Source organism: Ranitomeya imitator, chromosome 4 (assembly GCF_032444005.1).
Source record: "Ranitomeya imitator isolate aRanImi1 chromosome 4, aRanImi1.pri, whole genome shotgun sequence".
Taxonomy (NCBI): domain Eukaryota; kingdom Metazoa; phylum Chordata; class Amphibia; order Anura; family Dendrobatidae; genus Ranitomeya; species Ranitomeya imitator.
Window position 1 is genome coordinate 372,590,663 of NC_091285.1, and position 17,137 is coordinate 372,607,799.

The 17,137-nt window shown below is 47.3% G+C and overlaps 1 protein-coding gene across 2 annotated transcripts in view; it reads right to left on the bottom strand.

The window, feature by feature from the left end:
- The window catches only part of SEMA3E (semaphorin 3E), a 392,121-nt gene that overhangs the window by 80,997 nt on the left and 293,987 nt on the right, over nucleotides 1-17,137 (bottom strand). For both annotated transcript variants that reach the window (XM_069765160.1, XM_069765161.1), the window contains exons 8-9: nucleotides 6,875-6,989; nucleotides 2,642-2,711 (exon numbers count right to left, since the gene is read on the bottom strand). In XM_069765160.1, coding sequence (XP_069621261.1) covers nucleotides 2,642-2,711; nucleotides 6,875-6,989 — 185 coding nt within the window. The remainder of the gene's footprint in view (nucleotides 1-2,641; nucleotides 2,712-6,874; nucleotides 6,990-17,137) is intronic.

Below are 17,137 nucleotides of genomic sequence, written 5' to 3' on the forward strand. Positions count from 1 at the left end.
TGGTATTTATTACTGCTATGGCTTTGTAATCAGCACTTGGGTTATAATAAAACAGCCGTATGTTCTGAGGGTTCACTTCAATAGTGACCATTTCATTTTCTGTATATTCTTACAGTTTATAACTCTATATTTCCTTAGGGTCATTTACCTGACATATCCGAGTAATTTGCACTGTAGCACTTTTTGGTGATGGTGGTGGCTTTTGGATTGTTGGTCCCTTATAGGGTCATTTAGGGATAGCCTGCATTGAGCGGGGACATCATATTGAACTTAGGGTGCCAAGACAGGATAAGTGAGGGTGAATACACTTACCTCAACTCTTCTAGACTATTTATATTTCTATCTATTGTAAGATAATGCTTACTGCGTGTCTTGGGGGACACTCGCTTGGCAACAGGATAAACACACTCAGGCACAATTTTCTTACAAAAACAGTCTATTAGGTTTATTTCCACATCAGCATAAACCACAACCTCAGGAACTTGGTAGTATGCAACAGCCTGAACACCATCTGTACGCATTCAGTTTTAGGCTATGTGCACACGTTCAGGATTTGTCGCAGAAAATTCCTGAGAAAAAAACTGACATTTTATGCAAGAAATCCGCTAGAAATCTGTATGCGGTTTTGCCGCAATTTTGCCGTGGGTTTTTCCGGACATTTCCCAATGCATTTTGTAGTGGGAAATCCGCAAAAAAATGCAAAATTAATGAACATGCTGCGGTTTTTACCGCGATGCGTTTTTTTCGCGGAAAAAAACGCATCATGTGCACAAAACATGCGGAATTCATTCTAAATAATGGGATGCTTATTGTATGCTTTTTTTGCGGTTTTATAGCGTTTTTATCGGGAAAAAACGTGAAAAAACGGCAACGTGTGCACACAGCCTTACAGTGGAACCACAGTCCCTCACTGACCCCGGTCAGCATAACACGGATTACAGTCAGTTACCTGTTGGCGACCACCACACAGGTTCCCGGATGCCTCATCCTCAGAGGTATCCCATAGAGTAAACACAGTGTCTCTCTCTCTCTGACCCCGGTCAGTGTAACATGGATCCCTTTCCGTTACCTGTCGGTGTCGGCCACACAGGTTCCCGGATCCCTCTTATCCTTAGAGGTATCCCACAGAAGTCTCTCACTGACTCCAGTCAGTATCACTCATGGTTATCAGACCGTCCACTCTGGAGGCATCTAACAGGCCTCCTTGCTCTGGCTCAGACTAGCCTGCACTCGCTCCCATGTGCCAAACACACCTCCATTACATAGGTGTAACCACACCCAGGTACCTATCACATGGCTAGTCAGGTGATAGTGACATCACCTCAGATCCTTAAACACACAACCATCTTAGGTGTTCAGACACACCCTTTTGGGTGGGTTTGTAGGTGACTGGACCCACCCATCTCTTCAATCACCTGGAAGCCTTCCCAATGTAAAACAAATCCCTCAGCAGTAGATCTGCTGAACAAAACATGCCCAGGCTTCCATCACAGGGCCACCCAGCTCTGCGATACATACCACCCATTAGTCACATGACCAGTCGCTATGTCACACTATATTTATTAATCTCTTTGACACATGTACTTGATCCTATATAGTTCTATATTGAATTGTACAGCTCTGGCAAAAATTAAGAGACCACCACATCAAAACCCTGTCATGGGCAGTCCAGTCTCCAGACCTGAACCCAATTGAAAACCTTTGGAATGTAATCAAGAGGATGATGAATAGTCACAAGCCATCAAACAAAGAACTGCTTACATTTTTGCACCAGAAGCAGTGTGAAAGACTGGTGGAAAGCATGCCAAGATGCATGAAATCTGTGATTAAAAATCATGGTTATTCCACAAAATATTTCTGAACTCTTCCTGAGATAAAACATTAGTATTATTGTTTCTAAATGATTATGAACTTGTTTTCTTTGCATTATTTGAGGTCTGAAAGCTCTGATTTTTTTTTAATTTTGAACATTTTTTTTGTCAGAAAAAAAATACAAAAATTATTGCTTGGAAATTCGGAGACATGTCGTCAGAAGTTTATAGAATAAACAATCAATTTACATTTTACTCAAAAATATACCTATAAAGATAAAAATCAGACACACTGAACATTTTGCAGTGGTCTCTTAATTTTTGCCAGAGCTGTATATATGTTGTGGAGTGAAAAAGTGTTTGCCCCCTTCCTGATACTATTTCTTTTTATAACATGACTTCAGAAACTTCTTTTTCTTGAGCTTTGGTAATTTAAATTTTAGCATTTACTTGACATTTATTTTTATACACCGTACCTGACTTTTGCACTTTATAATTATGCATTTTCTGCTCAGTGGCATTGCTTTTATCATTGTCTTTTGACTATTTGTATACCAATAAAGATACCGTAATTCTAAATTTTGAATTTTTCCCTCTCCTAGTTTATTTCCTCTTCCTTGGTGTTAATCTTATCTGCCTGTGCATTGGAATTATGTATATTACTCTGGGAAATTTTTTGGGGTGATTTGTATAAAATAATAAACATACAGTATTTCCAATGTATCAAAGCATCTATAAAACAGATTTAACATTTTTAAAAATACACAAGTACATTTCATATTGACAATGGGATACATTAGATTCTTACTAGTTTCTTTTATAATGCTCACCTTGTGGTGCTGAATAGCGCAAAAATCTCTGGGTTCTTTGCATCTCTGGTGTGCATTAGAAATACATCCTCTATATTAGACAAAAAACATGCAAATTACTATGTAATCCAATGAATATAGCTTTCAATTTGAATTACCGTATATACTCGAGTATAAGCCGAGATTTTCAGCCAAAATTTTGGGCTGAAAGTGCCCCTCTCGGCTTATACTCGAGTCATGGTCGGCGGTGAGGTCGGCGGGTGAGGGGGAGAGAGGTCTGAGCCATACTTACCTGCTCCCGTTACTCCTGACGCTCCCCCTGCCCGTCCCACGGTCTTCGGTGCTGCAGCTCTTCCCCTGTTCAGCGGTCACGTGGGACCGCTCATTAAACTTATGAATATGGACTCCACTCCCATAGGGATGGAGCCGCATATTCATTCCTCTAATGAGTGGTGCCAGTGACCGCTGACAGAGGAAGAGGCTGCGGCACCCGAAGACCAGCTGTCCGGGAGAAGGAGCGGGACGCCGGGAGCAGGTAAGTATTACATATTCACCTGTCGACGTTCCACACGCCGGGTGCCGCTCCATCTTCGCGTCCTCTTGCAGTGCTGTGCAGGTCAGAGGGCGCGATGACGTACAGTGTGTGCGCCACCCTCTGCCTGATCAGTCAGTGCGGAGAGACGCCGAGACAGGACGCTGAGGAGCTGCAAGCAAGAGAGTTGAGTATGGCATTTTTTTTTATTGCAGCAGCCGCAGCATTATATATACCAGTAGCACAGTTTTATACGGCACATCTATGGGGCAGTAATGAACGGTGCAGAGCACTATATGGCCGAGCTTTCTATGGCACATCTATGGGGCAATAATGAACGGTGCAGAGCACTATATGGCAGAGCTTTCTGTGGCACATCTATGGGGCAGTGCTGTGCAGGTCAGAGGGCGCGATGACGTACAGTGTGCGCGCCACCCTCTGCCTGATCAGTCAGTGCGGAGAGACACCGAGACAGGACGCTGAGGAGCTGCAAGCAAGAGAGGTGAGTATGGCATTTTTTTTTATTGCAGCAGCCGCAGCATTATATATACCAGTAGCACAGTTTTATACGGCACATCTATGGGGCAGTAATGAACGGTGCAGAGCACTATATGGCCGAGCTTTCTATGGCACATCTATGGGGCAATAATGAACGGTGCAGAGCACTATATGGCAGAGCTTTCTGTGGCACATCTATGGGGCAGTGCTGTGCAGGTCAGAGGGCGCGATGACGTACAGTGTGCGCGCCACCCTCTGCCTGATCAGTCAGTGCGGAGAGACACCGAGACAGGACGCTGAGGAGCTGCAAGCAAGAGAGGTGAGTATGGCATTTTTTTTTATTGCAGCAGCCGCAGCATTATATATACCAGTAGCACAGTTTTATACGGCACATCTATGGGGCAGTAATGAACGGTGCAGAGCACTATATGGCCGAGCTTTCTATGGCACATCTATGGGGCAATAATGAACGGTGCAGAGCACTATATGGCAGAGCTTTCTATGGCACATCTATGGGGCAATAATGAACGGTGCAGAGCACTATATGGCAGAGCTTTCTATGGCACATCTATGGGGCAATAATGAACGGTGCAGAGCACTATATGGCAGAGCTTTCTATGGCACATCTATGGGGCAGTGCTGAGCAGGTCAGAGGGCGCGATGACGTACAGTGTGCGCGCCACCCTCTGCCTGATCAGTCAGTGCGGAGAGACGCCGAGACAGGACGCTGAGGAGCTGCAAGCAAGAGAGGTGAGTATGGCATTTTTTTTTTATTGCAGCAGCCGCAGCATTATATATACCAGTAGCACAGTTTTATACGGCACATCTATGGGGCAGTAATGAACGGTGCAGAGCACTATATGGCAGAGCTTTCTATGGTACATCTATGGGACCATAATGAGCAGTGCAGAGCACTATATGGCAGAGCTTTCTATGGCACATCTATGGGGCAATAATGAACAATATGGAGCACTATATATGGCACAGCTTTATATGGAGCATCTATGGGGCAATAATGAACAATATGGAGCATTATATGTGGCATAGCTTTATATGGAGCATCTATGGGGCAATAATGAACGGTATGCAGCATTATATGTGGCACAGCTTTATATGGAGCATCTTATGGGACAATAATGAACGGTATGGAGCATTATATATGGCACAGCTTTATATGGAGCATCTATGGGGCAATAATGAACGGTGCAGAGCATTCTATTTTTATTTTTGAAATTCACTGGTAGCTGCTGCATTTCCTTCCCTAGGCTTATACTCGAGTCAATAAGTTTTCCCAGTTTTTTGTGGCAAAATTAGGGGGGTCGGCTTATACTCGGGTCGGCTTATACTCGAGTATATACGGTATAATCAGCTAATCTTTAGATTTCTTGCTTGAAATTAAATAAAATAAAGTGAAACTGTCACCACTCTTGAATTTTCTGTCTTAGTAAATACTGTATTCCGGATGAAAGAACAATTCTGTAATGAGTTTTGTTTTAACTCTGAATTGTTTTTTTTCCTCTGTTATTTCTCCTACAAATGTGTGAATTAATTTACAACCAAGTATTACTACTCACATTTTCCCATCAATGCTGCCAAGTTGTCAATTGATTGAACAATGATTAGAAGGAATAACAGATGAAAGAAATAATGGAGTTGAAAAAAACACGTAATTTCCAGGAAAATGCAGATATTTACTAAAACAGATGTAGGGGATTTTTATTAGTGTTATACTATCTAATCTGTAAACAGTGCAAAATTAAAACAGTCATAAAATGCATAATTTATAATGTTTGATAAATCAGCCTACTTTTAAGACTCACTAGTCTAAGCTTATCGCCTATTAATTGACATACTTTGTGACAGAAATTGATGCCAACATTTTGATGCATAAGGTCACATACTAGGTCATATTGCTCCTGTTACAATAACCATACTCTTTTTCAGTAGAGCCTGTCTTATACAAATCTTAAAAAGTCTCTAAAAACACATATTAAATATGGTGTAATTCAAAAAGTAAATATTATTCCAGAATTATGCTTCATTTAGCTTTAAAAAGTAGCCTCATTATCTTTTTTCTTTTCAAATGAATATAATCTTTCAATCATATATAAAACCCACTACCACACAAACTAGTAACAGTTTCTGTTAAAAAATGCTGTTTCTAAGCTCATATCTGGGTTTATATATAAAGTACTCAGTTCAAATTCCTTCAACTCATGACTAGAGATGGGCTGACACCTGGATGTTCGGGATCGGCCGAAGAGTTACAAAAAGTTCAGGTACCAGAACAGTACCCGGACCTGAACTCGAACCCAGACCCCGTTCACTTGAATGGGGAGCCTGAACATCCAGTGTTTTCTGCACTGTAATGTTCATGACAGCACGTCAAACACCGGCTCTGATCGGCAGTGAAATCATCCCCGTCGGTCAGAGAGCCGCGGTTCCCACGCTGTCAACTCTGATTGGAGGTATAAAGTTTACCTCGCGTCACTGGTATCAGCTGATGGGACAAGTGCTCCCATCATCCAAAACCTGCTGCTGCTAATAACAGCGAGAGCAGGAGAGGCTGATGGGAGTATTCATCAGCCGCTCCTGAGCTGTAAATAAATAATTAAAAAAAAAACAGCGTGGGTTCCCCTATATTTTTATTAACCAGCCAGGCATAACTAACTCACAGCTGGGGGCTGCAACCTTCAGCTGTCAGCTTCAGCAAAGCTAGTTATCAAGAATAGAGGGGTCCCCATGCCGTATTTTTTATTATTTAAATAAATAATTTTAAAAAATGGCATGAAGTCCTCTCCATTTTGATGACCAGCCTTGCTATAGCAGACAGCTGAGGGCTGGTGTTCTCAGGCTGGTAAGGGGCCATGGATATTGGCCCCCCAGCTTAAAAATAGCAGCTCGCAGCTGCCCAGATAAGTCACATCTATTAGATGCGCCAATTCAGGCAATTTGTCCAGCTCTTCCCACTTGCCCTGTAGCGGTGGCAAGTGGGGTGATAGTTGGGGTGTATCACCCTATTTTGTGCATGCTTCTGTCCCTCTCCAGAGTTTATCATAATTTTTTAGGTAGCATTATTTAGCCACTAAGTTAAATACTAATTGGTAAATTCTATTTCTTACATTTTGCTCTCTATGCTGCTATTTTATTCTCTGCGCCCACATTATTCATGGTGGCAAAAGGCAAAATAGAAATTAAATTGAAAAATAATAAACAAACCTTACCAAGCTCATCAAAATGTGTGTCAATCCCATTAGGACCAGGTACGGAACAGGTGAGTCTGGCTTTAAGAAATGTGGTCCACTTATTTATCATCATTCTTTGTCCTCCAACATCATTCTAGAAAAAAATAATAATTACAGTACAATATATTATTTTTTTCTACACCCACAGAAATTAGCTAGGCAGTGAAGTCTCCCATCCAAAATTCATAAAAATAAAGAGATTCTGTCAATAGCAGGATTCCACCCTCCAAACTATTTATATGTACAGTATGTACAGTAGCTCTTTCAAAGGCAAATCTAAAAATAACTTTATATGGCCAGTCCAGTCACCATTAGTGTTTGAATTGATAAGCAAATAAGGCTAAAGTAATTTGGAGTTTTTAAGCTCTTCCTAGACCTCTGCTCTCCCCAGATCTGCTAACAACCCATCGCTGCCACGTTCTACTTGTCTGTCAGTTCATTTGCTTGATGTTGCACAACAAGAGCTATAATCAAGCAGCAGAAGGCAGCATTGAGAGAAGAGTTGAGTTGGCGGAGAGCTCAGGAAGTGCTTTCACTCACTGAAAGCACTTAAGCCTCATTTGCATATCGATTAAACCACTGATTTCTCAGTATCAGAGGAAAGGACTGGAACAGGGTTGCCAACCATCCACATATTTCAGGACAGACTGTAAAAATAGGGCACTTTTTTTACATGCCCATCAGAAAAATGTATTGCGCTCATGATTTTTTGAAGCTGAAGAAACATATACAAATTATTTTTACTGTTTTTATCATTTTATAGTTTTCACTGAATGCAGCTGATGATTTCATTCCAGAATTATGTGCCGTAGACATGTGCCACTTGGAATCATTATGATTTGTAATGGTTTTCCAGTGTGTCTGTACAAAAAATTGTCTGTATGTGAATTTTTGAAAAGCTGTCGAGAAAAATTAAAAAGTCACCATGGCAACCCTGGAATGGCTGGGTAAAGATATCGCTGGACCCGCTACGTGCACTTATGTATATTTTTTTTTTGTTTGTTTTTTTTTTTTAAGGGGGGGAAGGGGAGAGTGAAATCAGTCTGACCAGTTTTTTAAGGAATCTTTTGTAACTTGAAAATTCAAGTAAACATTGTAATACTGTATATACTCTTATAAATACATATGAAAAGATCATATCATCCTGGTTCATAATTCATTTGTGAAATCGCATTTTTTAAAATACATTTTTGTAGTAATAGAAATCTCTGCACAGTGCCTGAGGGTTTGAGCACTCTTTAATACCCTTTCTAAAAATGTGTGGTGATTGTAGATCCCAATCTTCACCAATGTAATGATTAGTGTTGAGCATTCCGAAACCGCAAGTATCGGGTATCGGCCGATATTTGCGGTATCGGAATTCCGATACCGAATTCCGATACTTCCCGCGTATCGGATACCGGAATCGGAAGTTCCCAGAATTCAAACTGAACGCAGCAGCCAATGAGGAATGATTGGAAGTGTGGGCACATCCTGATTAGCATGGTGGGCATGTAAGTACTGGCAAGGCTGTGATTGGCTGCTGAAATGATGTCACTCTGCACTATAAAAAATGCTGCCGCCATTTTGCGCTCACTCTGTTGTGATTTCAGTTAGGGACAGGACGCTGTGTTCTAACTGAAGGCCAGTCGAGCTAGCTAATTGCTTTATTTTCCTTTCCAAAGGCTAATTTAGCAAAACGCTGTGTGTTCTTCACTGTTCACCTTGCTCTTGCCTTGCAGCGCTGTTTTAACAGCGTTCTGCAAGGTCTCTGTGTGTGTGTATGTGCAGCTCACTCTGTAGTCTGTGTGCAGCCATATACCCGGTTGTATTCAGCTCAGGTGGGGTTCACACTGCCTCACACAGTTGTCCTTTTTTGCTCATAGTGCAGCCTGCTGCACATTTTTTTTCAAATTTCCTATTAGTGTTTTTCCACCCGTCTCCAGCTAAATTGTGGAAAAACACTACATAGGATAACCTAGAGGGGGGTTTTTGGGCCTTGCAGCACCGTTTACGGCTGTCTGCACGGTCTCCGTGTGAGCCCAGCTCGCCCTGTAGTCTGTGCGCAGCCATAGCCGGTTGGATTCAGCTCAGGGTTCGTTACTGCCTCATACCTTGAGAAAAATTTTCCTTTTTTTCAAATAGTGCAGCCTGTTTAAAATTTTTTAAAAAAAATTCCTATTAGTGTTTTTCCACCCGTCTCCACCTAAATTGTGGAAAAACACTACATAGGATAACCTAGAGGGTTTTTTTTGGGCCTTGCAGCGCCGTTTACGGCTGTCTGCACGGTCTCTGTGTGAGCGCAGCTCGCCCTGTAGTCTGTGTGCAGCCATAGCCGGTTGGATTCAGCTCAGGGTGCGTTACTGCCTCATACCTTGAAAAAAATGTTCCTTTTTTTCAAATAGTGTAGCCTGTTTAAATTTAAAAAAAAAAATTCCCTATTAGTGTCTTTCCACCCGTCTCCAGCTAAATAGTGGAAAAACACTAAATAGGATAACCTAGAGGAGATTTTTTGGGCCTTGCAGCGCCGTTTACGGCTGTCTGCACGGTCTCCGTGTGATTTAAACTAGCTCTGTAGCCCGATCTGCAAAAAAAAAAAAGTAAAGTTCACCAAACACAACTAAACACTTGTGTAGGCCACATTTGAAAAATAATAAAGTTTAGTCCACACTTTACAACATTAGTGTTTCTTACACCTGTTAGGAGGAGCATTTCAGGAATAAGCACACTAAGGCCTTAGTACTTTTCTGCTTATCTTTATCTGTCAACCAAGATGAAGAGGGCAGGGAGTAAGGCACGTGGGCGTGGGCGCGGAGCAGGGAGAGGAGCAGGGAGAGGACGTGGTGATTCTGTGCCTGCTGCGGGCGCCGGTGACTCGTCGTCACTCAGTTTCAGCAGGGAACAGTCCTTCATGCGCAGCTTTGTCGGAGAGCGCCGTGCACCGCTGCTGCGTGAAGACCAAATTGAAGCCGTTGTTGGGTGGATGGCAGCTAACGCCTCGGCATCGACTTCAGTTAGTGCCACATCCTCCCAGGCACAGACCACTGGAGAGCAGCCATCTGTCTCTTCACCACCTGCCAAATTGGCCAGGCAGTCAGAGAGCCCAGGACAGGAGCCGTCTCTACTTCTGTTCTCTGAATCTCTTGGCTTGGAAACAGGGGGCCAGCCAAGCAGCATTGGAGAAATGGAAGAAGAGGCAGTGTGCAGTGATGCCCAACAGCTTTGTCTCTCTGACTCTGAAGAGGCGGGTGGGCCAGTGCCTCCGGTGACCACAGCGCAGTACGCATCTGATGATGAAACTCAGGTGACGCTTTCTGGTGCGTACTGTGCTGCCGAGACTACCCAGGAGGAGCAGTTGGTGGCAGAGGGTAGTGGAGATGATGAGGTCGTTGACCCATCGTGGCTTCAGGAACAGGAAGGTGGTGGGAGCAGCTCTGAGGAAGAGATTCCCCTTACGGGCCAAAGAGGGAGAGGGAGGGGGAAGACTGCGGAGCCTGTAGCCTCCACTTTGGCACCGGTTAGGAGCCTGTCTCTTTCCAAAGCCAAAAAGGGCGCTCCCAAGACTTGCAGTGCCTGGTCCTTTTTTGACACAGTTGCAGATGACATTTGTTTTGTCAAATGCAAGCTGTGTCATCAGAAAGTAAAAAGAGGGAAAAATGTCAGCAACCTCAATACCACAAATATGTGGAAACATGTGCGGACCAGGCACGCGGTGGAGTTACAGAAACAGACTGAAGATGTAGGCCAACCAACAGCGGCAGCTACCTCCTCTTCAGCTCGTGTTGCCTCTTCCTCCAGCTCACGCACAGCTGGTTTGGCTTCCTCCCAGGATCGCCATGGAAGAACCTCTGGCACTGTTGTCCAGAGACCTTGTGTAATTCCACCCACAGCACCACCTTCCCAGTCATCCTCACACTCCCAGTCTACTCTACAGCCATCGGTAGTACAGGCATGGGAGAAAAGGCGGGCATTCTCGGCCAACCACCCCCGAGCACAGGCTCTGAATGCAGGCATTGCCAAACTGTTGTCCCTGGAAATGCTCTCGTTCAGGTTGGTGGAGACTGACAGCTTCCGTGACTTGATGGCATTGGCAGTCCCACAGTACAAGGTGCCCAGCCGCTTTTACTTCAGCAGGCAAGCTGTCCCTGCCCTGCACAGGCATGTTGAGGGAAACATAAAACATGCGCTACTGAACGCCGTCAGTAGCAAGGTCCACCTCACCACCGATGCGTGGACCAGTCAGCATGGACAGGGGCGATACGTTTCCCTCACTGCCCATTGGGTTAATGTTGTTGAGCCAGGTACAGATCGTGCGAGTGGCGCAGGACGTGTCCTGCCCACTCCAAGGATTGCAGGAATCCAGTCTGTACGCATTGACTCCTCCTCTTACACAAGTTCCTCAGAATCAACTCTGCAGGAGCCGTCACAGTCCATCTCCACATGGACCCGTGAACGTTTACCTATGACCGACATGAGCACAGCCATGGCCAAACGTCAGCAGGCCGTCTTGAAACTAGTTTCATTGGGGAGTCAAAGCCACACAGCGCAGGAGCTCTGGAATGCCATCAAGCAGGAGAGCGATGTGTGGTTACTGCCAGCGAATCTCCAGCCAGGCATGGTAGTGTGTGACAATGGCCGAAATCTAGTGGCAGATTTGGCCCTTGGCAACCTCACTCACATCCCATGTCTGGCACATGTGCTCAATTTGGTTGTGCAGAGTTTTCTGAGGTACTATCCGGATCTTGATGCCCTGCTGCACAAGGTCCGCCTAGAGTGTGCTCACTTGCGGCGTTCCAGCTTGGCCAGATCCCGCATTGCTGCTCTGCAGCGCCGATTCCGCCTTCCGGAACACCGCATCATATGTGACCTACCTACCCGGTGGAATTCCACGTTACATATGTTGGAGCGGTTGTGTGAGCAGCAGCAAGCAGTTATGGAGTACCAGCTGCATCAGGCGCAAAGAAGTCGCAGTCAGCGCCGATCAGACTTCACAACCACAGAGTGGGCCACTATGAAGGACGTCTGCCAGGTTTTGCGTCCTTTTGATTATTCCACGCGGATGGCAAGCGCAGATGGACAGTCATGCTGACTAGTGCATCCCCTTATCTGCCTGCTTCAGCAAACTTTGCAAGGGTTAAGGGATGATGTTGTGGAAGAGGTGGAGGATGAGGAGTCACCTTTTCCATCAGCTTCTGGAGAGTCAGCGCCACGTGGTTCCTCACAAAGGGGTACGCAGGGGCCAATTTGTGAGGAGGATGAGGAGGAGTCAATGGAGGAGGAAGAGCTCCGTCCAGAGGAGGGAGCGACACAATTGTCCAGTGGTCAGTGTGTACAGCGAGGGTGGGGTGATGACGAGCGGGCAGAGATCATGTCTCAAGCAGGGTACAGCGTTTCTGGGCCAGTTGGCACTCTGCAGCACATGGTGGATTTCATGCTGCAGTGCCTGAGAAACGACCGCCGCATCGACCACATTCTCAACATGCCTGATTATTGGGTGTTCACCCTCCTCGATCCTCGCTACCGGGACAACGTCCAAAACCTCATCCCAGCGTTGACCCGGGAGCGTAAATTGCGGGAGTACCACGACACACTGGTGAATTCCATCATCTTCTCCTTTACAAAGCAGCTCAGTGCGTCGAGGCAGTGGGGGAGGCTCTGCCCAAAGAGGGAGCAGAAGCAGTGCCTCTGCCCAAGGCAAGCCCAGTATGGCACAACTCTGGCACACTTCTGTGTGCCCGCCCCAAATGTCTACACCATCACCGGCGGCTCCAGTCAGCAGGAGGCAACAGTTCCGTCAGATGGTGACAGACTACATGGCTTGCCCTCTTAGTGTACTCCCAGACGGCTCTTCCCCGTTCAAGTTTTGGGTCTCTAAGCTGGATACATGGCCAGAGCTAAGCCAGTATGCATTGGAGGTGCTGGCTTGCCCTGCGGCTAGTGTCTTATCGGAACGTGTCTTTAGTGCCGCAGGTGGTGTACTAACAGACCGTCGCATGCGACTGTCCTCCGATAACGTTGACCGGCTTACTTTCCTGAAAATGAACCAGGCCTGGATCTCGCAGGAATTTGCCACTCCTCTGCCTGATTAAGTAATTGGGTGTCATCCAGGTCTCCTGCTGTGTTCATCTTTCTACCACCTGAACTGCTATTCCTGGGCTCCAACACCGCCAGTTGCGGCTCAGAAGTGCAGGCTGCACAGTAAAAACATACGACCCAGTGTTATTGGGTTTCAGTAACGTCAGCTGATCCCCAGCTGTGTAGCCGGCAATGTGTCCTGCGACCGCCACGCTGGCACAACAACCTAAATGTAAGGGAACCTGTCCCCCCACACACCCGTCGTTTGTTACTGAAAGAGCCATCTTGTGCAGCAGTAATGCTGCACAAGGAAAAGGTAGCTCTTTTGGTTTAGCTCCTTGCACACGCAGAACTTAACACTTATAAAATGTGTTCACTGATACCGTTATACCGTCCCGGAGCTGGGACTTTTCTTCGTAATGTGACGCAGCACAGCCGTCATTCCTACCCCCTTGGTGCCATGCGCTGCCTCCTCAGCGTTGTTTTAAGCTGTCACGGAGCCTGCGCTGTTCTGTTATCCCTTGGGCATGCTCTATTTGCGCTGCCTGTCTTCTGACATAATTTGGTGTCAGGCTGGCTGCGCCTGTGCGGCCGCGCTGCCCGAGATCCTGCCTCGCAGTGTCTTCTGATTGAGTCACACTGCGGGCCTGGGATCCATGGGCATGCGCAGTGCATATCTTCCCCTCGGGCTCTCGCTCATTTCCCTCCGCCTTCTTTAGACTGTGCGCCGTCAGCTGATCCCTAATAGCATGCCACGGCCGTGACACCGCACAGTCTGAAGAAGAGGGAAGGAGGGGAGTGAGAGTCGAGTATATGCACTGTACATGCCCATGGATCCAAGGCCCGCAGTGGGATTACGTTAGACGAGACTGCGAGGTGGGATCTGGAGCAGCGTGGACGCACAGGCACTGACAGCCTGACACCAAATTATGTCAGAATACAGGCAGCGCTAATTGGGCATGGCCAAGGGCTAACAGAACAGCGCAGGCTCCGTGACAGCTTAAAACAACGCTGAGGAGGCAGCGCACGGCACCAAGGGGATAGGAATGACAGCTGTGCTGTGTCCCATTACGAAGGAAATTCGCACCTCCGGGACGGTTGAACGGTATAAGGGGACACATTTTTAGTGTTTACTTCAGTGTTTGCAAGGAGCATAATTAAAAGAGCAACCTTTTCCTTTTGCATCCTTAGTGCTGCACAAGATGGCTCTTTCAGCTACAAACGTCTTGGGGGGGGGGTTAAAGGTTCCCTTTCAACTTGCTCCAATCAGGCTTCGGCCTACACTCTGTTCCTCTGCTCCTCCTGCTGACCCTGGGCTCTAACACCGCCAGTTAGTGCCTGGAAGTGCTGTGTGCACAGTTAACAGTCGCTCCTCTGTTATTGGGGTTCAGTAACGTCAGCTGATCCCCAGCTGTGTGTGCGGCAATACCTCCAATCTGCTCCTCCTGCTGTCCCTGGGCTCTAACACCGCCAGTTGGTGCCTGGAAGTGCTGTCTGCACAGTCAACAGTCGCTCCTCTGTTATTGGGGTTCAGTAACGTCAGCTGATCCCCAGCTGTGTATCCGGCAACGTGTCATGCGACCGCCACGCTGGCACAACTAAAATGTAAGGGGACCTGTCCCCCCCCCCTAGGCGTTTGTTACTGAAAGAGCCACCATGTGCAGCACTAATACTGCACAAGGGAAAGGTCGCTCTTGAAATTATGCTCCTTGCAAACGCTGAACTACACACTCATGTAATGTGTCCCCTCACACCGTCCAACCGTCCCGGAGGTGGGACTTTCCTTTGTAATGTGACGCAGCACAGCCGTCATTGCTACCCCCTTGCCACCGTGCGCTGGCTCCTTAGCGTTGTTTGATTCCGTCATGGACCCTGCGCTGTTATGTTATCCCTTGGCCATGCACAGTTTGCGCTGCCCGTCCTCTGACATCATTTGTTGTCGTCCTGGCTGCGCCTGTGCGTCCACGCTGCCCGAAATCCCACCTCGCAGTGTCGTCTAATGTGATCCCACAGTGAGCCTGGTATCCATGGCCATGCGCAGTGCATATACTAGCCTCTCACTCCCCTTCTTCACGCTTCTTCAGACTAGGCGGCGTCAGCTGATCCCTAATAGCATGCCACGCCGTGACGCCGCACAGTCTGAAGAAGCAGGAAGGAGGTGAGTGAGAGGCGATGATATGCACTGCGCATGCCCATGGATCCCTGGCCCGCAGTGGGACTACATTAGATGACACTGCAAGGTTGGATCTCGGGCAGCTTGGACGCACAGGCACTGCCAGCCTGACACCTACATGATGTCAGAAGACGGGCACCGCTAACTGTGCATGGCCAAGGGATAACATTACAGCGCGGGCTGCGTGACAGAACCAAACAACGTTGAGGAGGTGGCGCACGGCACCAAGGGGGTTGGAATGACGGCTTTGCTGTGTCACATTACAAAGGAAAGTCCCACTTCCGGGACGGTTTGACAGTGTGAGGGGACACATTATGAGTGTGTACTTCAGCGTTTGCAAGGAGCATAATTTTCAGAGCCACCATTTTCCATGTGCAGTATTACTGCTGTACAAGATGGCTCTTTCAGCAACAAATGCCTGGGGGGGGGTTAAAGGTTCCCTTTCAACTTGCTCCACTGCAGTCTTCGGCCTACACTCTGCTCCTCTTTGATTCCCTGGGTTTCAACACTGTCAGTTGCCACCTGGAAGTGTTGTCTACACAGAAAAAACACTAGGTGATGTGTCAGTGGGGTTCAGCACCGCCATCTGTTCCCCTGCTGTGTAGTCGGCAACGTGTCCAGCACAAGCCACGCTGGCACAACAGAACAAAAGCTGCCACCAGTGCAGGCTTCGGCCTACACTCTGCTCCTCTCCTCCTCCTGCTGACCCTGGGCTTAAACACCGCTACTTTTTGCCCGGAAGTGCTAGCTGCACAGAGAAAAACACCAGCCAATGTGTTAGTGGGGTTCAGCACCGCCAGCTGTTCCCCAGCTGTGTAGCCGGCAACGTGGCCTGCAAAAGCCACACAGGCACAACAGAACAAAAGCTGCCACCAGTGCAGGCTTCGGCCTACACTCTGCTCCTCTCCTCCTCCTGCTGACCCTGGGCTCATAACACCGCCAGTTTTAGCCTGGAAGTGCTAGCTGCACAGAGAAAAACACCAGCCAATGTGTCAGTGGGGTTCAGCACCGCCAGCTGTTCCCCTGCTGTGTAGTCGGCAACGTGTCCAGCACAAGCCACGCTGGCACAACAGAACAAAAGCTGCCACCAGTGCAGGCTTCGGCCTACACTCTGCTCCTCTCCTCCTCCTGCTGACCCTGGGCTTAAACACCGCTAGTTTTGGCCCGGAAGTGCTAGCTGCACAGAGAAAAACACCAGCCAATGTGTTAGTGGGGTTCAGCAACGCCAGCTGTTCCCCTGCTGTGTAGCCGGCAACGTGACCTGCAAACGCCACGCAGGCACATGAACTGAAATTAAAGGGAACCTGGCCCCACCCCCCCAGGTGTTTCTATGTATAACAGCCACCTAGTACAGCAGTACTGCTGCATTTGTACAAGGTGGCTGATTTTTTATCCTTGCCCACGTAGAATTAAACACGTAAAATATGTGTCTCATTACAGACCATTACAATGTCCCTGAGGTGTGACTTTCCTTTTTAATGACACGCACCACCCCCCTTGGTAGCGCTGCCCGTCTTCTGACATCATTGGTTGGCTGCCTGTGCCTGTGCGTCCGCCCTGCCTGACACAACCCCCCCTGTTTCATATATTTTGGCTGCGAGGGTGTGATTGATGGGCATGTGCAGTGCATATGTTCGCCTGTCTTAACTCATCTCCTTCCGCCTTCTTCAGACTGTGCGGCCTCCTGGCCGTGGTAGGCGATAAGGGATCAGCTGAGGCCGCCCAGTCTGAAGCAGGTGTAAGGACATGTGTGAGCGGCAAACATATTTACTGCACAAGGCCACGAATCCCAGCCACGCAGTGTGATTTTTTGAAAACACACTGCGGGCCTGGGATTCATATCCATTGCTAACCGCAATGGCCAACATGAAATGAGGTGAGAAGACAGGCAGCGCTCACAGCGCATGGCCAAGGGATCACAATAGCGCAGACTCCTGTACAGCTAATAACAACGCTCAGGAATCTGCGCCCAGCACCTAGGTGTAAATTTTGACACCTGTGCTGCGTCTCCTTAA